The 24,020-nt window shown below is 40.4% G+C and overlaps 1 protein-coding gene across 1 annotated transcript in view; it reads left to right on the plus strand.

Moving 5' to 3' along the window:
• Positions 1 to 24,020, plus strand: part of ELOVL6 (ELOVL fatty acid elongase 6) — an 89,628-nt gene that overhangs the window by 59,608 nt on the left and 6,000 nt on the right. Inside the window, exon 2 of the mRNA XM_070756669.1 lies at positions 14,071 to 14,202. Within this exon, the coding sequence (XP_070612770.1) occupies positions 14,071 to 14,202 (132 nt within the window). The remainder of the gene's footprint in view (positions 1 to 14,070; positions 14,203 to 24,020) is intronic.

Genomic DNA, 24,020 nt, shown 5'->3' on the forward strand with positions numbered 1-24,020 from the left:
AGGAATGCAACTTCTATGATAGCTAAGGACATGGCACTAAACAAAGAACAATGCCTGCAAACAAACAGAAATAAAAATAACAAAGGAATAACTTAATACTATTTTAGGAACTCTGTACAAGAAGTTTAATCTGAAACAAAAAACCAGTGTGTACCATGGAATTGTTGTTGAGAATCCAACATTCTGTAAATGATAACATGCTGTCCTAATTCGAAGTAAATAATATTCATAAGTACAATGAATATATTGTTTTTCCCTTTTTTGAAAAATTGATGAAATTCTGCACAACAAATGTTATCTGTAGTACAGTTTGGATGTAAATTGAAACTTACCCAAGTGATACCTTGTCTTACAAACTTAATTGGTTCCAGGACGAGGTTCTTAAGGTGAAACGTTTGTAAGACGAAACAATGTTTCCCATAGGAATCAATGGAAAAGCAATTAATGCGTGCAAGCCCAAAATTCTCCACTTTTGCCAGCCGAAGCGCCCGTTTTTGCACTGCTGGGATTTCCCTGAGGCTCCCCTCCATGGGAAACCCCACTTCCGGACCTCTGTGTTTTTGCGATGCTGCGATTTCGCTGAGGCTCCCCTTGCTGGGAAATCCCACCTCGGGACTTCCGTTGCCAGCGAAGCACCTGTTTTGGTGCTGCTGGGATTCCCCTGCTGGGATTCCCCTGCAGCATCACAAAAACACAGAAGTCCGGAGGTGTGGTTTCCCATGGAGGGAGCTTCAGGGGAATCCGAGCTGCACAAAAATGGGTGCTCTGCTGGCCACCGAAGTCCGGAGGCAGGGCATCCCAGCGGCGGCGGTGGGTTTGTAAGGTGAAAATAGTTTGTAAGAAGAGGCAAAAAAATCTTAAACCCCGGGTTTGTATCTCGAAAAGTTTGTATGACGAGGCGTTTGTAAGATGAGGTATCACTGTACTAGTGTAATATGGCAAATAATGTAGGGGAGATACAGATGCAGCCACTTCCTCTTAGCAATTTGTTTTCTTCTCTTTCCCTATGCTTTAATCCTTGCCAGTCTGAATGGTCTTCAAGTTTTAAAATCCTATTTTTGAAGATTGCTCTGGAAAGAAGAGGATTCCTTTTAAGGATCATAAAAGCAATTGCCCAGGTTCGCCTGGTGCACCAGTTGCGGCCCTATCTGGACAGGGAGTCATTGCTCACAGTCGCTCATGCCCTCATAACCTCGAGGTACAACTACTGCAACGCTCTCTACATGGGGCTACCTTTGAAAAGTGTTTGGAAACTTCAGATCGTGCAGAACGCAGCCGCGAGAACCATTGTGGGACTTCCAAGATTCGCCCACGTTTCTTCAATACTCCGTGGCTTGCATTGGCTGCCAATCGGTTTCCGGTCACAATTCAAAGTGTTGGGCATGACCTTTAAAGCCCTACATGGCATTGGACCAGAGTACCTCCGGAACTGCCTGCTACCGCACGAATCCCAGCGACCGATAAAGTCCCACAGAGTTGGCCTTCTCCGGGTCCCATCAACTAAACAATGTTGTTTGGGGGGACCCAGGGGAAGAGCCTTCTCTGTGGCGGCCCCGGCCCTCTGGAACCAAATCCCCCCAGAGATTAGAATAGCCCCCACCCTCCTTGCCTTTCGTAAGCTCCTCAAAACCCACCTCTGCCGTCAGGCATGGGGGAAATGAGATATTCTCTCTCTCCCCCTAGGCTTCTACAATTTATGCATGGTATGTTTGTATGTATGATTGGTTTTATAACAAGGGTTTTTAGCTGTTTTAGTATTGGATTTTTACATGCTGTTTTTATCACTCTTGTTAGCCGCCCCGAGTCCACGGAGAGGGGTGGCATTCAAATCCAATAAATAAATAAATAAATAAATAAAATAAATGGCCAACAAATGCTTCCTGCTAATTTTTAAAAAACTTGCTTCCAAACTATGATATACATGATTTTTTAAAAATTGGAGGACAAAGTAGAATATACATTTTCATAGAGTTTGAAACAGATGTCCAAGTGCCACCTCTAAGTTGGTTGAGGCAGGCAGGATTCCCTTGGGTACCATTTGTTGGGGGTCAAGGGAAAGGGAGGGCTTTTCTGCTCAAGATCCCATGTACAATTGGTGGGCCACCGTGTGGCACAGAATGCTGGACTCGATGGGCTTTGACCCGATTCAGCATGGCTCTTCTTATGTTCTTATGTTTTCTTTTGAAGATAAAAAGTGGTATATGAATGCAGCTTAATACTTGGTTTGTAAATATGCTTCCATACTTGAGAAAGATAGCCTGGGTTCTTACTGAGTACTATGGGAGTTTAGTTCACCTTCTGATAATTGGATAGCATATAATTAGCTATGGATCTATGGCTATGGCAGCCAATAGGCATAAAAAATGGGCCCATGGCTTTGAATGTCGAAAAAATTGCATCATTGTGATGCAACCCAGTGTAGAAGTTTCTTAAATTAAGCAATTTTTTATAAGTACAGTAGATTGATTAATGTTGGCTATTGCCTGAACAAGTTCCTGCCGTTTTCTAGATGAATTTCAGAAATGGTTTGTCTTTGCCTGCTTCTTTGAGCTAAGATAGGATGACTAGCCCAAGGTCACCCAGTTGGTTTTATCCTAAAGTGGAATAAAAATTCATGGTTTTCCAGTTTCTAGCTTATACCTTAACCCAGGGGTCCCCAAACGTTTTACACAGGGGGCCAGTTCACTGTCCGTCAGACTGTTGAAGGGCCAGACTATTAAAAAAAAACCTATGAAAAAGTAAAATACCAATAGAAAAATAATGCATCAATTAATATATTTCCATAAATTATACTTTTCTAAAATTTCATTCAATATTTCCAAGTTCAATTAATTTTCAGGCACTTAGCATTTACTATTATTAACTTTCATCAATCTTCTACATTTCCAAGTATATTTTAAATGCATAAGGCAAACTCATAAAATCGTACAGTACATATCATAAACCCCTCGTTTATCATATGTATCGTCCATTAATTTTACCTATGTAATTCTATAGTTCTAAAATTCTATTCCAATTTTACGAATTAATACATCCTAATATTAAACAACACTTAAATATATCTTTTACCAATATTCCATAGTCAATCCATATTTAATAATCAATCATCCCTCCTCAAATTTCTACCACTGTTCTCATTTCTGGGTACCTCTCCTGTCTCTCCCCCTTTTCTCTCCCATTTGTTTCTCACTTCTTCCTCTTCCTCCCTTTTTCTCTCATTCCTTCCCTCTCTCACTTCTTTCTTTTTCCATCCCTGTCTCCCTCCCCGTGTGTGTGTGTGTGTGTCTGTGAACTCTTGAACCATTTACAAAAACAGGTGAGGACTGGGTTTTTTTTCCTGTTATTACTTTTGTTTTAATTAACCGGAGGGACCAGCCTAGAAGCAGCCCCAACACCGCGTGTCACCCTCCTCGGCCTTGCAAGCGTCACCCCCCGCCCCTGTGACACAAGGTGAGCACGGTGATTAGGGGGTTGCTGTCGTGGCAGCAGGGGCCCACTGATGTCCAGCCCGGTGGCGCCAAGCAAAGCTGGTTGACCGGGGAAGCAGCGTGTTTGAAAAGCGCACTGCTTCCCTGGGCGGGCGGCTTTGCTGGCAGGCACAGGGCTTGATGTCAGCGGGCCCCTGCTGCCCCGACAGCAATCTCCCGACTGCCGTGGTCCCCGCCCCCCAGCAACAGACGGTTAATGGCACTGGAAGTAATCCACGGGCCGGATAAATGGCCTCAGTGGGCCGCATCTGGCCCCCGGGCCGTAGTTTGGGGACCGCTGCCTTAACCGCTACATCAAACTAGCTCTCCACTCTAATGCCATTTAGTAGAGACTGATATATATAGTGTATAGTTTTTCATTCTTTTCCTGAAAAATAAGAGTTTAATGATAATTAGATAGCCCTTTTCCATCCTAAAGGCTAGTGACTTTTGTTCCTCTATAACTTTGAAAGCATATTGAACCTTAAGACCAATAGTATCATACTGTCTGACTATCTGGATCTCTGTCTACCAGATATTCGACCTTCTTTTTATGGAACCCCATGAGCAAATGCACCCAAGGAGCATTGATAATGCATTCTTGGGCAAAAATAAATTGAGCTTCCTCCCTGGAAGCAGGGATAGCAGAACACAAGATATAAATGTTGAATGCATTTCATTTAAGAAAAGATCCAAGCCAGTGTCTTTGATTTAATTCCGTAAATAATAGAATAACAGACCTGGAAAAGGCCACTTAAGTGTTAAAGTTCATTTCTGCTCAGTACAGAGATCCAGATTAAAGTATCTCCAGTGGGAAGGAGATGATAACCACCTTACTTGTTTTATCCACAAACTGCTCACATGGTTAAGAAATATTTTCAACTGAAATCTGACTTCCTGTAGTTTAAATTTATTATTCTACATCTCGTATTCTGAGTTTTGATTTTCTGCTTTCTGCTATTTTTTTCAGCTACAGTATTGGGAAAAGTATTAAGTTATCCTATCCTACTTTAGTCTGTTCTTCTCAAGGTTTAACATCTTCAGTTTCTAAATCTCTTTTCATGGGACTTACTTGATTTCACATCTTAAAGTTTAAAGAAATCAAATACACCTGAGAGAGGAAACGTATTTGTTCCAGTTAAATTTTATTCTATTATTTTCAGTATGATTGTATTTAAGAATATAATGGCCATGTTTAGAAGTCCTGATTCAATGTTCATGCAGGGTTCATATCAGGGGTCTGACTACTGTAACGCTCTCTACATGGGTCTACCTTTGAAAAGTGTTCGGAGACTTCAGATCGTGCAGAATGCAGCTGCGAGAGCAATCATGGGCTTCCCTAAGTATGCCTGTGTTACACCAACACTCTGCAGTCTGCATTGGTTGCCGATCAGTTTCCGGTCACAGTTGGTTATGACCTATAAAGCCCTTCATGGCACCGGGCCAGAATATCTCAAGGACTGCCTTCTGCCGCACGAATCCCAGCGACCAGTTAGGTCCCACAGAGTTGGCCTTCTCCGGGTCCCGTCAACCAAACAATGTTGCTTGGCGGGACCCAGAGGAAGAGCCTTCTCTGTGGCGGCCCCGACCCTCTGAAACCAACTCCCCCCAGAGATTAGAATTGCCCCCACCCTCCTTGCCTTTCGTAAGCTGCTTAAAACCCACTTCTACCGCCAGGCACGGGGGAACTAAGATACACTTTCCCCTTAGGCCTTCACAATTTTATGTATGGCATGTTTGTATGTATGATTGGGTTTTATATAATGGGTTTTAAACTGTTTTTTTAGTATTGGATTTTGTTGTACTGTTTTACTGCTGTTGTTAGCCGCCCTGAGTCTGCGGAGAGGGGCAGCATACAAATCCAATTAATAATAATAATAATAATAATAATAATAATAATAATAAAAGGGGTGGGTTCCTCCCAGTTTGGATTGGTTCATGTCAAATAGACTACGCCCACCCAGTCACATGATCACCAAGCCAGCATCACCCAGTCACAGAACCACAAAACTACTCCTACTTAGTCACATGACTGCCAAACTACTCCCACAAAATTAACCTATGGCCACACAATTAAGCCACGCCCACAGTGTAGTAGTAAACATTTTTGGAACCCACCCCTGGTTCATATTTGCCCACAATATTGGCAGATTGATGCAATCTGCAAATATTTATTAATAAGAAATCTCCATTAAACTCAATGAGTCCTGGGCTAAGGATATGTAACATTCAGGATAAGTTGAAAAACTCTTTGCATAATTTTTCCTTTATTGTATGTCAAGTAATCCCTTCACATGGTAATCTTCTGTAATGGTCCAAATAAGTACTTGATTGCCAAATGCCCAAATTGCAATCAGGTGAACATGGGAATGTTGTAACAGCCACAATGTTAAGGACTGTCAGAAATCTCCATTTTTCAAACCATTAAAACTTTGGAACAGTTACTGAATGAATGGCCAGTAAGTGAGAACTACTTCTATGTATTGCAACAGACCCCCAAACCCAAGAAATCAAACTGAGAAAGGCTAAGACTATCCAATATACAGATCCCCTTAAAGCTAGCAGATGCAGCAAAGAGTTGGCTTGTTTTTAATTTATTTTATTTATTTTCCATCTATTTATTTCGTTGGCTTGTTTTTAATTTATTTAATTTATTTTCCATCTATTTATTTCCATTTATTTTCTATTGGTCCTTTGAATTTTTACACATAGGATGAGACTACATTGGTACTAGCAACAAAGAACTGAATCTAAACAAGGACAATATTTTTTAAAACTTTTAATTTAACTGGACCCAGGAGAAGAGCCTTCTCTGTGGCCGTCCCGACCCTCTGGAACCAGCTCCCGCCGGAGATCAGAACTGCCCCCACCCTCCTTGCCTTTCGTAAAGTTCTTAAGACCCATCTCTGCCGTCAGGCATGGGGGAACTGAGACATCTCCCCCGGGCCTATACAGTTTATACATGGAATGTTTGTGTGTGTGCTTGCTTTTAATAATGGGGTTTTTAGTGTTTTTTAAATTATTAGATTTGTTCTTACATTGTCCTTGTTATTGTTGTGAGCTACCCCGAGTCTACGGAGAAGGGCGGCATAAAAATCTAATTAATAATAATAATAATAATAATAAAAATAATAAAAATAAAAATAATAATAATAAAAATAATAATAAAAATAATAATAATAATAAATAATTTCTTTTTCATTTCTTTCATCCCAAGCTTGTTCAATAACATCAACTTTTTAAACCCTATTTTATTGTGTTTCCGTGTCCTTACTTTATGCCAGATCTGTGACAGAAAATGTATGGACCCAAAATTGGGAAGCAGTTATTTACGGTAGCATCTATTTATTCTAGTTTTCAAATTATCGAACTCTAAGGCTTATTAATGTTCCAATCAACACCTGCTAAGAAGGCAATAAAAATAGGAGTTTTTATCATGCTGTGAGTGAAAACAGTATGCAAAAGTGAATGCAATATGTTTAACTGTATGAACTTACTGTTTATTACTCTTGCTTTGTTAGTGACTGTTATTTTCACTGTCGCTTAAAAATAAATCTATCATTAAAAATAACTTCTGATTTAAAATTAAACATTTTCCACATGAGGGATTTTCTTTCATCTGCAATTATTGTAAAATGATATTTATCTACTAAACAAATAATTCCCTCAACACTGTCAGACTTTCTACTAAATCTGCACTTCTATTCTACTAGTTTTTCTCATCATTCCTATCACCCATTTCCTCCCATGTTGACTGTATGACTCTAACTTGTTGCTTATATCCTAAGATTTTTTATTAATATTGCTTCTTCATTGCTTATTAGACCCCTATGGCAATCATTAAGTGTCGTACCACATGATTCTTGACAAATGTATATTTTATTTTATGTACGCTGAGAGCATATGCACCAAGACAAATTCCTTGTGTGTCCAATCACACTTGGCCAATAAAATTCTATTCTATTCTATTCTAAATTTTCTCCCTCTGAAGGACAGAGAATCAAAGGATTGAAGGATGGAATAGGAATCTTGAAAATTCTTAATATTGGTTGGTATAGTCCTGCCCATTTTACTGAACACTGTTATTTAGGGTTAATTTGATTTGGTATTTTCCAGTCTGCAATTGGTTCAAGAATTATCCCTAACTTCTCAGATTAAGATAGATATTTTAATAGTTCATTGTAATTTTTTTGATCATTAAAACTTTTAGGTTATTGATAAATGCAGTAATAAGCTATCCATCCATGCCAGAAATCGCACTGAACCCTGAATTCAGCTGTCATACATCCACCCACCCCAACATTTTATCATTGTTTTCAGTAGACAATAATGCATTTAGACTAGTTTTGATCAATCTTTTCCCACTCCATTCTGAGCGTTGAGCTTTTACTAACATAAAAAGCAAGATACTTCGTCAAACGTGCTAGGTTTATGCCTTAGTATTTACAGACCATTTAAAGACTCAACTCCAATAGATCTAAACTGTGAAGAAAGAGTCCACTTTACCGACTCCTTACCTAGATAACTAGAATATGCAGATAATTTGGCATTTATGACCTTTAAAAATCCGAAATAAGGAGCTAATTAAAAAGTTGTGAGGTGACCTGACATGTATAAATATAGTTGTTGACCTACTTAAGATAATTTGAGTTAATGTCATGGATAATTTAGATGTCATTTTTGCCTAACTGTAGTTTGCCTATAAGGAATGAAAAAATCAAATGAGATCCAAGATTTAGGCATTCTCTAAATGGAGTTAAGTCTCATGGTGCTCAGCTGTGCTTAAAATATATTTGTCTGTATGTCTACATACATACACCTACATATACAGTACGCACTGTGAGACAAACCATCCATAGTGGTGGAAATAGCACACAGGAATGGGTTGACTTCGTCTGCTTAGCTGATTGGACTGAGTCAGAGCTGTGAGGACATGCCTTTGTTGCTAAGGCTCCCCAGCTTTTGACACAGTCCCTCAGCTAGGACAGACGTGTCAAAAGAGTTGTTCTCCCTTGAAAAACATTTAATTCTATGGATTATTCCTGGGCTTTATTTCTTCTACACAGTGAGTGGTTTCACCGGCTAACTCCCAATCATTTTATTTTTTTTTATTTATTCATTTGTCCAATACACAAATACAGTGGTACCTCATCTTACGAACGCCTCTTCTAACGAACTTTTCAAGATACGAACCCGGTGTTTAAGATTTTTTTGCCTCTTCTTCCAAACTATTTTCACCTTACGAACCCAAGCAGCTGCTGCTGGGATGAAGGGGTTTCTTTTTTTCCCCTTTTTTGAAGAAAGAAAAGGGAGGGGCAGCTTGGAGGAGGAAAGATTTTGCAGAGAACAACGTGCTTGCAAAGGAACTGAAAGGGTGTCTTTTTAAGAAAGAAAAGGGAGGAGGGAGGGGCAGCTTGGGGGAGGAAACATTTTGCAGAGAACAACGTGCTTGCAAAGGTACTGAAATGGTGTCTTTTGAAGAAAGAAAAGGGAGGGGCGCCCCCCCCTTGCCTTTCTTCCTTCCCACTCACCCTTTAGCCTAGCCTTGCTTCTTCCACCCGCCCCCTTTAGCTGCTCCTCCCTGCCCTCTGTTCGCCTCCCTTCTAAAGTTTGGGATTTTCCTGAAGGATTTGCACGCATTATTTGCTTTTACATTGATTCCTATGGGAAACATTGTTTCATCTTACGAACTTTTCACCTTACGAACCTCCTCCTGGAACCCATTAAGTTCGTATGATGAGGTACCACTGTACATAGGAAGAAAAATAGACATGTAGTAATATATATAAGGGTAAAAGTGAACTTAGAGGAGAGGATATATGAAAGAAAGAAAATATATATGATAAGTGAGAGAAAGGAAAGACAACTGGACAGGGGACGAAAGGCACACCAGTGCACTTATGTACACCCCTTACTGACCTCTTAGGAACCTGGAGAGGTCAATCGTGAAGAGTCTAAGGGAGAAATGTTGGGGGTTAGGGGTTGACACAATTGAGCCCGGCAATGAGTTCCACGCTTCGATAACTCGATTGCTGAAATCATATTTTTTTACAGTCAAGTTTGGAGCGGTTCGTATTAAGTTTGAATCTGTTGCGTGCTCTTGTGTTGTTGCGGTTGAAGCTGAAGTAGTCATTGACTGGTAGGACGTTGCAGCATATGATCTTGTGGGCAATACTCAAATCGTGTTTTAGGCGCCGTAGTTCTAGGCTTTCTAGGCCCAGGATTGTTACTCTATTTTCAAGAATCATACTGGTTGAGTCGCTGAGTTTTCTACGGGACTGGAAGTTTCGGCTCTAGCTTTTCATCATTTTCAAGAACTGAGAAGCTTTTATGCTCCAGAAACTTGACAGGCAAAGCCAGCAAAGTTTTACGCTCATAACCTGGCAAATTTCTGGACGGAGAAGTTTTTGCGCTCCTGATAACTGAGAGGCATAGGAGCTTTCGTGCTCCTGAGCATTTGATTGTAAGGCTGTCGGCAAAAGAGCTCATCCAGGAGCTTCATACGCCATTTTTGGACTATTAAACTGTCTCAATTTTAGGAGCTATGGCACTCCAATAACAAGGCCACTGCCAGAACTGGAGAGGAGTTCCACACTCCCAGATAGCTCTAATGCCAGCGTTATTAAGGCTAAAAATCTCGGAGGGCGTCTGGTTGAAAAAGAAAGAAGATGCGGAATGGCTGAAAGGCTTTCAAGCTTCTAGATCACCCGGAGTAACAAGAAAAAAGGCTCAAACTCAAATTGACAGCTGCTGTCACTAGAAGCCGCCAAGCCTGCGAGCAGTACTGGAGAAAGAGAGAGAGAGTTTGTGAGAGAACCTCCATTTGGTTGGCACAGCTTGCCTCTCTGTCCGGGCAAACAAAATGGCTGAAAACTTTGTTGAAGGTAGTCACAAAGGCTGAGGAATCTGCAGTAAATCAGATTGATCCTTTGGCCTCTAATAAAAAGCCCTCAACAGCCAAACCTGACTCAAAGTCTGGAGGCAAGACAGAGATAGTTCGCAAGGGCTCTAAAGCAGCCCAAAAAGATGAACGTAGGAGAGAAAGGTCCCTTTCTCTCTCTATCTATCTATTTCTATCTATCTAGCTGTCTGTCTGTCTGTCTGTCTGTCTATCTATTTATCTATCTATCTATCTATCTATCTATCTATCTATGTATTTATCTATCTATCTATGTATCTATCTATCTATCTATCTATCTATCTATCTATCTATCTATCTATCTAATCTCCAAAGCACCTGAAGGCAGAACAAGAAGCAATGGATGCAAACTAATCAAGCAGAAGAACCAACCTAGAAATAAGAAGGAATTTCCTGACAGTTAGAACAATTAATCAGTTGAATGGCTTGCTCTCAGAAGTTGTGGGTGTTCCATCGTTGGATGTTATCAAGAAGAAATAGGACAACCATTTGTTTAAAATGTCTCCTGCTTGAGCAAGGGGTTGAATTACAACACGTCCAAGATGTTTGTTTGTTTGTCTGTCTGTCTGTTTCTCTGTCTATCTCCTTCATAAGCATGATAGAGGAGAATGCTAGTCCAACAATGTAGACCTGAGATAGATAAACACAGCTGGTTTGATTAGTATTTTGATGGAGACCATTAGCATTTATTTATATGCAAATAGATGGATGGATGGATGGATGGATGGATGGATGGATGGATGGATGGATGGATAGATAGATTAATAGATAGATGGATGGATGGATGGATGGATGGGTAGATTAATGGATGGATGGATGGATGGATGGATAGATAGATAGATTAATAGATAGATGGATAGGACAGGGGATGGAAGGCACGCTGGTGCACTTATGCACTATAGTTTATAAGGAGGAAAGGGTAGGAAAAAAATAATGACAAACTAGTTCTGTGTTATTGCCAAAACCCCTATAGAGATATACCCCTGCAGTCAGCAACAGAAACCAAACTCAGTGTGAAGGAAACTATTTTTATTTGTCCTTCATAAGTAATGTGTAAAATAACCATGGAGAAAAGAAGATATAAGGTTAAAATGCACCTTGGCAGTTCAGCAAGGCATCTGCTTCTGGATTCAATGTTCTGTTGAAGGATTTCAACTACGAAACTGTTTACTTTTCTGTAAGGTGACAGCTAGATAATTTTCTGTTTTCCAACTAAATGAATTTTTTGGGAATATGTCACCGGAAATTTCTGTTCCTGAAGCTGAGGTGCAGTCACCATTATAATATTTTTAGGAATATCTGGAAGCACTGAAATGCATAAAGTAGTATTCCACATTCCAATTAACGCTTGTAGGCTATTTCCCAATATTGATATACCATATTTTTGGAGTATAAGAAGCACCGGAGTATAAGACGCACATTAGTTTTTAGGGAAGAAAATAGAGAAAAGAATCTGCCTACCAGGTATTCATCTGGCTAGCTTCCTTAGTCTGGTCAGTTTCAGCACATTATTTTATCCCCTAGTTAGGGCTTTAAAAAAACTTTATTCGGAGAGAGTAACAATGAAAGAGCTTGCAAGCCAGTAAGGGTTAAATAAGGTTCATGAGGGAAGTGTTTTTAATAGGAAAGTGAACACAAGAACAAGGGGACACAATCTGAAGTTAGTTGGGAGAAAGATCAAAAGCAACGTGAGAAAATATTATTTCACTGAAAGAGTAGTAGATCCTTGGAACAAACTTCCAGCAGACGTTGTTGGTAAATCCACAGTAACTGAATTTAAACATGCCTGGGATAAACATATATCCATTGTAAGATAAAATACAGGAAATAGTATAAGGGCAGACTAGATGGACCATGAGGTCTTTTTCTGCTGTCAGTCTTCTATGTTTCTATGTAAGAACTGGGGACGTCATTAGCACCTGGAAATAAACATTTGGAATAAGATAGAGCAATGAAGAAAACCCTGGAAAGACTTAGGGCTTGGAAAATATTCTTCACAGAGAGTACAATGAAAGAGTTTGCAAGCTGGTAAGAGCTGGGAACATTGTTAGCACCTGGTTAGGGCTGGAAAGAAACTTATTTGGAGCAAGTTAGAGCAATGAAGAAAACCCTGGAAAGACTTAGGGCTTGGAAAATATTCTTCACAGAGAGTACAATGAAAGAGTTTGCAAGCTGGTAAGAGCTGGGAACATTGTTAGCACCTGGTTAGGGCTGGAAAAAAACTTATTTGGAGCAAGTTAGAGCAATGAAGAAAACTCTGGAAAGACTTAGGGCTTGGAAAATGTTCTTCACAGAGAGTAACAGTGAAAGAGCTTGCAAGCCAGTAAGAGCTGGGAACATTGTTAGCACTTGGTTAGGGCTGGAAAAAAACTTATTTGGAGCATGTTAGAGCAATGAAGGAAACACCGGAAAGACTTAGGGCTTGGAAAACATTCTTCGCAGAGAGTAACAATGAAAGAACCTGCAAGGTAAAAGCTGGAAAGATTGTTGGCACCTAGTTAGGGCTGGAGAAAAAGCTTTGAAAAAAGCTACATTCAGAATATAAGACACACCTGAATTTTAAGCTTCTTTTAGGGAGGAAAAAGGTGTGTCTTATGCTCCAAAAATATGGTAGGACAGAGGTCCCCAACTCCTAGGCCGTGGCTCACTACTGGTTCTTGAGCCATTCGGAAACAGGTCATGGAAGTAACAGGCAAGCACATGTATTCCCACTTATGGGAGTAGCAGGTGAGCGTGTGAACATGCACACCATTTGTGCAAATGGCAGGTGGCCATGACTGCTGCACATGTGGCTTGCCCACTGCTTGTGTGGAATCATCCCTCCCTTCTCTGCTTGTCTGCAAAACCGAAATGATTGGATAACTCTTATATAGGTGATACAGATATAGATAGGCATAGGCTGGTCTGTTTCCTTCTCTTAATACTAATCAAAAATCCCATCTCATTAAAATACAGTGGTACCTCATCATACGAGTTTAATTCGTTCCAGACCTGAGCTCGTAAGTCGATCAACTCGCATCTCGAACGAATGCCTTTAGACTTTGTTTTTCGGCCCGAGATAACTGGAAGCAAGGAGATTCTTGCGCCACCTAGTGGAAGCTCGGCTCGTATCCCAAATTTGAGCTCGGGTGTTGAACAGAAATTTTGCTCGCATCATGGCTCGTAACTTGGAATACTCACATGTGGAGCAGCTCGTATCTAGAGGTACTACTGTATACCAAAAATACTTTCAGTGAAAATGCTGGTCCAGTTCAGAGGTAACATAGTGGTATGATTTAATTCGTTTTTCTATATTTCCGTTACCTACTTGCAAGCTCATATGGCATGTTGAATCATTATTTAATCATGATTGGCTGCGTTTACCCAATATGCTGAATCCAAACCAAAGAAATACATTATGCCTTATGTCAGAATACTGGATTATTATGAAGAATACAACAAGATTACAGAGTAATTTTAACTGGGTTGCACTTTATAATTATATTTTGAGTTTATTGCACAGAGTGCTTAATTTGCATTCAATATTCTGTTTTGAAAGACTGAAAAAAAACCCTCATATATGAGTAGCAATAACTTGAATGCTTTTTTCTGTGTCACATTCTTCATATATCGGTAGAAGATTTGCACATGGCTGATCAAATAGCATTTTGTGATTGAGGTTTATTCCATTTTTCTTTTTTTTAGGAAAAAATCTTTCCTGTTTTCTGCTCTATATGCTGCCTTTATATTCGGCGGTCGGCATCTAATGAACAAAAGAGCAAAATTTGAACTAAGAAAACCATTAGTTTTGTGGTCTTTGAGCCTCGCAGTTTTCAGGTAAGCTACTTTTTGGAAGAAGCTATTCATATTTAAATTACTAACTTGGTCTAAATAAGGAAAATATTTTAAAAAATAATTTTTCACAAACGTCAGGATTCTTACAAGCAGGAGGCCTTGGAGACAAAGAATTTTCAATTCTCAGAATTCCCAGCCGATGTGTTTTATAATATATATATATATATATACCATAATTGCATGGTGTGAACTGCCTTTTCTGTAATAGTCCATATCCTGTGAGGCATCCCTTTCGCAGTTATCTGGCCAATTATTCACCCATGTGTTAGGCTGGATTGAAATGGGACCCTGTGATGTCATGTTATGGCATCACAGGACAATGGGCATGTGTTCTGCCGGGCTCTCTGATAGGAGCCTCCCGAAAATTCAAGGGTACAAATTTCAGACACACACACGTTTGAAAATTCAAACAATGTTCTTTATCACAAAAGTCAAAATAAACTAGGCACTCTTTTTGTATTGCAAAGAGCACTCTTCCCAAAACAACCGGGTAGTCGTGTACAATTTCCCTTAAGCAGTCATTAAGTACTTAGCCAGCAGCTTTGGAGAAACTTCACACCCCTTCTTCTTCCAACGAAATGAAACTGTTCTGTCGGGCTCTCTGGTAGACTCCTCCCAAAAATTCACAGGTACAAATTTCAGACACACACACGTTTGAAAATTCAAAACAATGTTCTTTATAATGAAAATTCCCTTAACCTAAGCCCTCTTTTGGTATAGCAAAGAGCACTCGTCTCCAAACAAACTGGTAATTTGTACAAGTCCCTTATCAGTTCTGTGATACTTAGCTTGCAGCTGTGAGGCAATTCACAGTCCTTCTTCTTTCACAAAGTGAAACACACTTTGCTCTGGTTTAGTTTCAAAGTGGGGAAAAATCAGCACACAAAAGGTCAAAGTCAGTAAAGCAGTCACGAAACACAATGATCAGATAATCCTCCACAATGGCCAAACCCACAGGCTGCTATTTATAGCAGCCTCACTAATCACCACACCCCCACCCAACCACAGGTGGCCTCATTTTCTTTGATAATAATCTCTCAGTTGTTGTTGCCTATGCATCGCTCTCCGCATGCGTGGCTGTATCATTAACTCTTGTTCCGAATCCAAGGAGGAGCTAGATAATTGATCTCCTTCTAAGCTGTCTGCCACACTCTCCTCCTCCCTGTCACTCATGTCTTCTTGGTCAGAGGAGCCTTCATCAGCAGATTCCACCGGGGGCAAAACAGGCCTGCAGCATGTGGATGTCTCCCCCACATCCATAGTCCTTGGGGCAGGAGCTGGGCCAGAGCTAACCACAACAGAAACACACACACACACACGTTGCTCTGCTTTGGTTTCAAAGGCGTGAAAAAGCAACAAAGTCCAGCACACAAGATTCCTGACGAAACTGCAACAGATATTCTTCCACAATGGCCAAACCCACATGCTGCTATTTATAGCAGCAGCCCTAATTACTGGAGCCCCACCCAAACACAGGTGGCCTCCCTTATTTCCTGTAATATGTTCTTACTTGGTCTCTTCTACGCATAATTCTGCGCTTGCATGGGTCCAACATGTCATCATCTGAAGCAATAGAAGATAAGGAAGATTGACTGCCTTGGCTGTGTGCCAAGCCCTCCTCTGCCGAGTCACTCCCATCTTCTTCTTCTTCGTCCGAGGAAACTAAACTCTGAACTGATTCTGTCGGCAATAACACAGGCCTATGACATGTTGAAGTTTCCCCTGCATCTACCTCCCCATTCCCTGGGGCAGGAGCTGGGCCAGAGCCAACCACAACAGTATGGCACTTCGAGGGGGGGGCGGAGTGTCCTTTGTTTTATGAATGTTTTATTTTACTACTTTGGGCCTTATTCGCTACAGCAGGGGTGTCAAACTCACATCATCACGGCAGCATCACATGACGTATTGGGGCTTTCCCCCCTTCGCTAAACCAAGTGTGGTTGTGCCCAGTGTGTGATGCAAATGACCCATGAACTGGGAGTTTGACAGCCCTGATCTACCGCTATGTTCCAAATGGGTGCTTCTAAAGTTACGCTTTAAAATGGGTGGCTATACAAATTTTGTAGATAAATAAAAACAAACTGTCCTCCTGAAAGATGTATGTCCTTTCAAGCTTCGTTAAAGCATGTGAGGATTGGCTCAGGATTAAGAAGCATCTGAGGAAGTAAGTACAATATTATTTTCACCGTCTTTAAATTGTGGATTTGATCTGTTTACCTTGCAATCTTGTACTTGTCTACTCAAATTAACTCACCTTGGAAGCGAGTCTTCGGAGAGGGGCGGCATACAAATCCAAATAATAAATAAATAAATGCTGCTTAATCCTACAGAAATGCACTGTAGATGGAGAGATTGTTAGTAGTCGGAAACAAGAAGAGTCTAGTAGCACTTTTTTTCCAACCTAACAAATTTTATGAAAAGGTCTAAGCTTTCTTGCGTTCGAGCATGCTTCGTCATGAGCATGGAAATGTAAGATTTCTAGGTTTCTCTTACATGTCTAAAAGTTTTCTGACAGTTGTAATGTGTATGAGAGTATTGCATTGGCAGTTCTGTGTTAGCAAAAACTTCAGAAGAGAAGGATTTAGGGGTAGTGATTTCTGACAGTCTCAAAATGGGTGAGCAGTGTGGTCGGGCGGTAGGAAAAGCAAGTAGGATGCTTGGCTGCATAGCTAGAGGTATAACAAGCAGGAAGAGGGAGAGTGTGATCCCCTTATATAGAGCGCTGGTGAGACCACATTTGGAATACTGTGTTCAGTTCTGGAGACTTCACCTACAAAAAGATATTGACAAAATTGAACGGGTCCAAAGACGGGCTACAAGAATGGTGGAAGGTCTTAAGCATAAAACGTATCAGGAAAGACTTCATGAACTCAATCTGTATAGTCTGGAGGACAGAAGGAAAAGGGGGGACATGATCGAAATATTTAAATATGTTAAAGGGTTAAATAAGGTCCAGGAGGGAAGTGTTTTTAATAGGAAAGTGAACACAAGAACAAGGGGACATAATCTGAAGTTAGTTGGGGGAAAGATCAAAAGCAACATGAGAAAATATTATTTTACTGAAAGAGTAGTAGATCCTTGGAACAAACTTCCAGCAGACGTGGTTGGTAAATCCACAGTAACTGAATTTAAACATGCCTGGGATAAACATACATACATCCTAAGATAAAATACAGGAAATAGTATAAGGGCAGACTAGATGGACCATGGGGTCTTTTTCTGCCGTCAGTCTTCTATGTTTCTATGTTTGGTGCACCAGACTTAAGGAAAAAGGCAAGGCATATCAGTTCTAAAAATGTTGTTCAGGATTGACTCAAAGACAATCATCATCATCATTATTGTTGTAAATATTTTGATTTAGGATAATTGAAGAAGACTAACTGGTGCCGATATACGATGGCCGGTTTGGTCGGCTTGAAGTGGGAGGCGAGTTTGGACGTCAAATTGCTCCATGTCACGGAGTTCGCCGGCAGCGGGTCTGTCAGTGTCTGGGCTAAGTCGTAGACTTCGGAGCCGCAATAATTGAGAAAAAATGGCTCTTTTTCTGCCGCTGTCAGCGTCTTTCATTCCCGCAGCTTCAAGGAAGATCTCGAATTTTGCTTTGTAGTCGTCCCAAGTGGACTTTTCTGGGTCGAAGGGATCGGGAGCTCGTCCGACAGGCAGGCTGTCCATGGTGAAGGATCGTAGGTTCGACCGTTCTTCGTCGCCAGTGAAGAAGACTGAGGCAGTCGGTTCTTTTAAATTCTTTATTTGGCTCAGCAGGAGAAAGCTCTTTTTGGAAAGTGACTTCAGCTCAGAACGCGACTGACTGTAACAGTGTCAGAACGCTCCTTATATACTTTTACTTTCCCGCCTAAACTCAACTGTCATTGTTTCAACCAATCAGAACCCTTAATCCACATTCAACTTGTTTACATTGCTTCAATGCATATTTAACAATAATGATAGCAAAGAGCACTCGTCTCCAAACAAACTGGTAATTTGTACAAGTCCCTTATCAGTTCTGTGATACTTAGCTTGCAGCTGTGAGGCAATTCACAGTCCTTTTTTCACAAAGTGAAACATACTTTGCTCTGGTTTAGTTTCAAAGCGGGGGGAAATCAGCACACAAAGGTCAAAGTCAGCAAAGCAGGCACGAAACACAACAATCAGATAATCCTCCACAATGGCCAAACCCACAGGCTGCTATTTATAGCAGCCTCACTAATTATCACATCCCCACCCAACCACAGGTGGCCTCATTTTCTTTGATAATAATCTCTCAGTTGTTGTTGCCTATGCATCGCTCTCCGCATGTGTGGCTGTATCATTAACTCTTGTTGCGAATCCAAGGAGGAGCTAGATAATTGATCTCCTTCTGAGCTGTCTGCCACACTCTCCTCCTCCCTGTCACACATGTCTTCTTGGTCAGAGGAGCCTTTATCAGCAGATTCCACCGGGAGCAAAACAGGCCTGCAGCATGTGGATGTCTCCCCCACATCCACAGTCCTTGGGGCAGGAGCTGGGCCAGAGCTAACCACAACAAATTAAAAATGTTATTTGCATTCTTTTATTTATCTGTTTGTTTTTCTGTCTTCCCCTTGGAGTCTAAAGTGGCATGCAATGGTATCGGCCCAGTTTTATTCCTACAAAGCAGATTAGTGCAAGAGTTAATGGAGTCTTCCCAAATATTAATGAAGCTGCACTTTAATGTCGCTACTATGCTGACATAATCCATGATGTTACACTGGTCTGATCCCTATTGAAGTTATCCTTGCCCAATTCTCTGGAGGTAGCATCAGCTGATCCTAAGAATAAGCTCTTTATTTGGAACATTGCCTTGTAATTGTAGTAGCTATTTCAATCTTTTGTAACAATTTGTTTTTTTGGCTGGGTAGATGACGATGAATGACCTGATTGAGATGTTCTTTGCACTCACGTGGTACTCTCAACCAACTGTTGTTTTGGCAGCAAATCATTTCAAGATCCACACTAACTTCTCAGATTCTTTTTGAGGTTGTTTTCACTTTGGACCTCTAGTTTGAAAAGAAATGAGGTACAGTGGTACCTCATGACACGAACCCCTCGTCTTACAAACAACCCGAGATACGAACCCGGGGTTCAGAAAATGTTTGCCTCTTCTTTTGCCTAACTTCTGGGTTCGGCATTTGGGAGGCCGCTGGGATGCCCCGCTGTCACCTTTTAAAACAGCCAGGGGGCTTCTCAGCGGCCTCCCAAACGCCGAGACCGGAAGTTCGGGTTTGGCGTTCGGGTTCAGGAGGACGCTGGGAAGCCCCCCGACTGTTTTAAAAGGTGACAGACGGGCGGCGGGGTTTCTCAGCGGCCTCCCGAACCCGAACTTTTGCCGAACTTCTGGGTTCGGCATTCGGGAGGCCACCAAGAAGCCCCGCTGCCCGGCTGTCACCTTTTAAAACAGCCGGAGGGCTTCTCGGTGGCCTCCCGAATGCCGAACCTGGAAGTTCGGATTTGGCGTTCGGGTTCAGGAGGATGCTGGGAAGCACCCCGGCTGTTTCAAAAGGTGACAGCCGGGCGGCAGCATTTTTTTGCGGGGGTTTTTTTCCATTGCACGGATTAATTGACTTTACATTGTTTCCTATGGGAAACAATGTTTCGCCTTACGAACCTTTCGTCTTACGAACCTTCCCTTGGAACCAATTAGGTTCGTAAGACGAGGTATTACTGTATTTCTTAGTCTTCAAGGAGACTTTAGAACAGGAATACGGTTGGTTTTATTTAGTTGTTTTTAACTTCCTTACTACTGTCTCTTTATCCTTTTGTTTATTCATTGTGACATTTATTAGATTTCCTATCATTTTTCACCAAACTAAGACTTAGATCAGTGGAGGCAAATACTGTATAAATAAGTATATTTACTTTATTACAAAAATGCATTCACGCCATTGTTACCTGTCTATGAAGCTCATAGACAGGTAGCAACAACCTGAATGCATTTTACTTCATAGATTATAGATGTCATTATTGAGAACATAGGTACTCAAATAGTAACTTATTAGTTTGCTTTTTTAAAAATAGCATTTCCATCAAATCCAGGACATAGCTCAGCTTGAAAAACAAACAGGGTCCTTTTTAGCACTTTGTAAAATATGAAACCAGTATTATATGAGCTTCAGGTTTACCCTAAATGCACCATATAATTCAGTGGTTTTCAATCTTTCTAATGCCACAACCACTTCATACAGTTCCTCATGTTGTGGTGACCCCCAACCATAAGTCTAGCCCCAATTCTCCCAACAGAGCTTTAAGCTGATCGGCAGGAAGGTTATAGGGACATCTCCACTGTAAATGCCTGATCGGATTGTAAAAATATGTTCCAAGGCGTCAGAATAGAAGCTTTAGTTCCTAAAACCATGGGAAATTTGTCTTTTCCCATGGTCTTAGGTGACCCCTGTGAAATGGTCGTTTGACCCCAAAAGGTGTCCTGACTCCTGGGTTGAGAACTACTGATATAATTGGTGCATTTAGAATCATTGTGGAGCCCTCGGTATTCTCTGACCTTGGTAGTTATTAAACAAGATCTAAGTATTGCCCACAAGATCATATGCTGCAACGTCCTGCCTGTCGGTGACTACTTCAGCTTCAACCACAACAACACAAGACCACACAACAAATTTAAACTTAATATTAACCGCTCCAAACTTAACTGTAAAAAATATGGCTTCAGTAACAGAGTTGTTGAAGCGTGGAACTCATTACCGGACTCCATAGTGTCATCCCCAAACCCCCAACACTTTACCCTTAGATTATCCACGGTTGACCTCTCCAGATTCCTAAGAGGTCAGTAAGGGGCGAATACAAGTGCACTAGAGTGCCTTCCGTCCCCTGTCCTATTGCTCTCCTATATCTCCTATATCTCCTATACCTTTCTTCTACAGTGTTCCCTCAATTTCCGTGGGGGATGCGTTCCGAGACCGCCCACAAAAGTCGAATTTCCGCAAAGTAGAGATGCGGAAGTAAATACACCATTTTTGGCTATGGACAGTATCACAAGCCATCCCTTAACGCTTTAAACCCCTAAATTACCATTTCCCATTCCCTTAACAACCATTTACTCACCATTATTACTGGTACTCATCATTGAATAAGGCACTTAGTGATCCTGATATTTATAAACATAATTATTTATTAACAATAATTATTTTTTTGGTTATTTATTTGCAAAAATTATTAGTTTGGCGATGAAGTATGACATCATCGGATGGAAAAAACCGTGGTATAGGGAAAAAACTGCGAAGTATTTTTTAATTAATTTTTTTTTTTAAACCGTGGTATAGGCTATTCGCGAAGTTCGAACCCGCGAAAATCGAGGGAACACTGTATTCCTATATCTCTTCTTCTATTCTTTCATTGATATGTTCTATTACTATACCTTCTTTTCTATTATTTCTTAGATATATTTTACTATGAGTATCTCCTCTATAACCTTCATCATGTATTTTACTATGTGTATATAGATATACACCCACTAAAACCCTCATTGTGTATTGGACAAAATAAATAAATAAAAATAAATAAATAGTTTGCTGGCAGACATTTTGTTACCCAATTCGATAACATAATCAGTACTAGTGAGAGTGGTATTTTCTGCCTGTTTATATACAGTAGCTTGATCTGCAAGTATTGGTGGATGTGTAGTTTTCTCCATGGTAGTTCTTTGATTAGGGCATTGTGCTCTGCCTGATTGTTTGAATGGTATTAATCCCTGCTTATCTGGTTGTAGACTGCTAGAGAGGACGTGTTCTGGTCTTCTTTTGTTTTTTCCTTGGTTATATTAGCAGGTAAATAGAAAAATGAGATCCCTTCAGTTTCATGTTTCTAAAGTTTTATAAGTACTGCTAAAATACCCTTGTGGTCACATATCACATGCCATGTGGTAACAATTAGCAGCTGCTTCAGATTTTAAGTAAGCTGCCTGGACTTTAAATTGTCCTCATAAGAAACTGGAAACCAACAAGGTTGTGAAATTTTCAACTTGCATTATGAAACAACTCACATGTCACATCTTCTACATTCTAAAGTGAAGATTATCATGGCAAATTTGGGGACTCCTGATTATTAATTGTAAAATTAGTTGTACTTTTATAAGATCCTTTTCCACTTTAATTCCCATACACTAATTTTACATTAATAACTTTATCTTTACCTGATTTTATTCTACCAATGTGACTTTTTATTTCTATTTTAATGAAATTGTTAACATTATTGTTTCTGTGTAGGCCCATCTCCATGAGCAATATAAATTTGAATGATTGACTTATTTAAAATATGCTTTCATACATGCAATGAAGTCTCCAAAAAATTCACGCAGAACCAAATATATACTATGAAATGTTGAAATTTAATTAATGATTACCAAATTGTAAACGATCTGCAAGTTACTCACCATGCCCTGCATTCTTGGATGAAACGAATTGTCTAGGCTTTTCCAATCTTGCTTCAGGGCTCAGATTATCTCTGGAATAGCCTTGGATGATGGATGGTTCTTATTAAAAAGAAAGAAAAAAAGAGGCTAATGTAAAGTTATTGATTTTTTTATCATTGCAATAATAAGATTAAGAGACATAGCTTCGTTTATAATGTTGGATTCATTACAGAAATTGCATTGAAATTGTACAGAAATGGTATATGTGCGGCATTTCCTTTGCTCTTTCACATCTCAATGTATGCAATAAAATTGCTTGGAATATTGCTATTGATATAGAATTATCTCTTTTATCTAAGGTTGTTTAATCAGGGTGTTAACTCTTACATAAATACAATAACAAGATGATGAGGCCTTACTTGTGGGAAAACAGTACCGGTGCTATGGCTGGGAATTATCTCAGGGACCACCTTCTGCTGCACGAATCCCAGCGACTAGTTAGGTCCCACAGAGTGGGTCTTCTCCGGGTCCCGTCAACTAAACAATGCCGCTTGGCGGGACCCAGGGGAAGAGCCTTCTCTGTGGCGGCCCCGGCCCTCTGGAACCAACTCGCCCCAGAGATTAGAATTGCCCCCACCCTCCTTGCCTTTCGTAAGCTACTTAAAACCCACCTCTGCTGCCAGGCATGGGGGAATTGAGATACTCTTTCCCCCTAGTCCTTTACAATTTTATGCATGGTATATCTGTATGTATGTTTGGTTTTTTATATTAATGGGTTTTTAATCATTTTTAGTATTGGATTATTATTGTACGCTGTTTTATGATTGCTGTTAGCCGCCCCGAGTCTTCAGAGAGGGGCGGCATATAAATCCAATTAATAATAATAATAATAATAATAATAATAATAATAACAACAACAACAACAATAATAATAAGTGCATCATCAGCATAGAATTGTTGCATTCTCACAAGCACTCTAGCGATGCGTTGCTCCTGGTTCAGACTGGTTCTTAGAAGTGGTACAGCAGCGGGAGGCTCCACCCCCCCACACAGGACACTTCTGTGCATGCAGGCATGTGCAGAAGTGTCCCATGCGTGCGCACTGGTGGTAATCTAATTTAGAACCCACCACTGAAACACTCCAAGTACAATAGCTCCTGAATTGCTCTGACCCTTATCTGGCACCAATTTAGTGCTGAACTTTAGTCGACCAGATTCTTGACCTTAATAAATCTATGTTGCAACCTTACAAATGGTCATGATTCTTTGCACCTGACTTTGCTACACTAAAACTGAATCCTCACCAAATTGAAAAACTATAGCTGATGATTTATGGGTAAATATATATATATATATATATATATATATATATATATATATATATATATATATATATATTTGTTTTCGTAAATTTTCACGG

The sequence above is a fragment of the Erythrolamprus reginae genome, chromosome 7 (assembly GCF_031021105.1).
Source record: "Erythrolamprus reginae isolate rEryReg1 chromosome 7, rEryReg1.hap1, whole genome shotgun sequence".
NCBI lineage: Eukaryota > Metazoa > Chordata > Lepidosauria > Squamata > Dipsadidae > Erythrolamprus > Erythrolamprus reginae.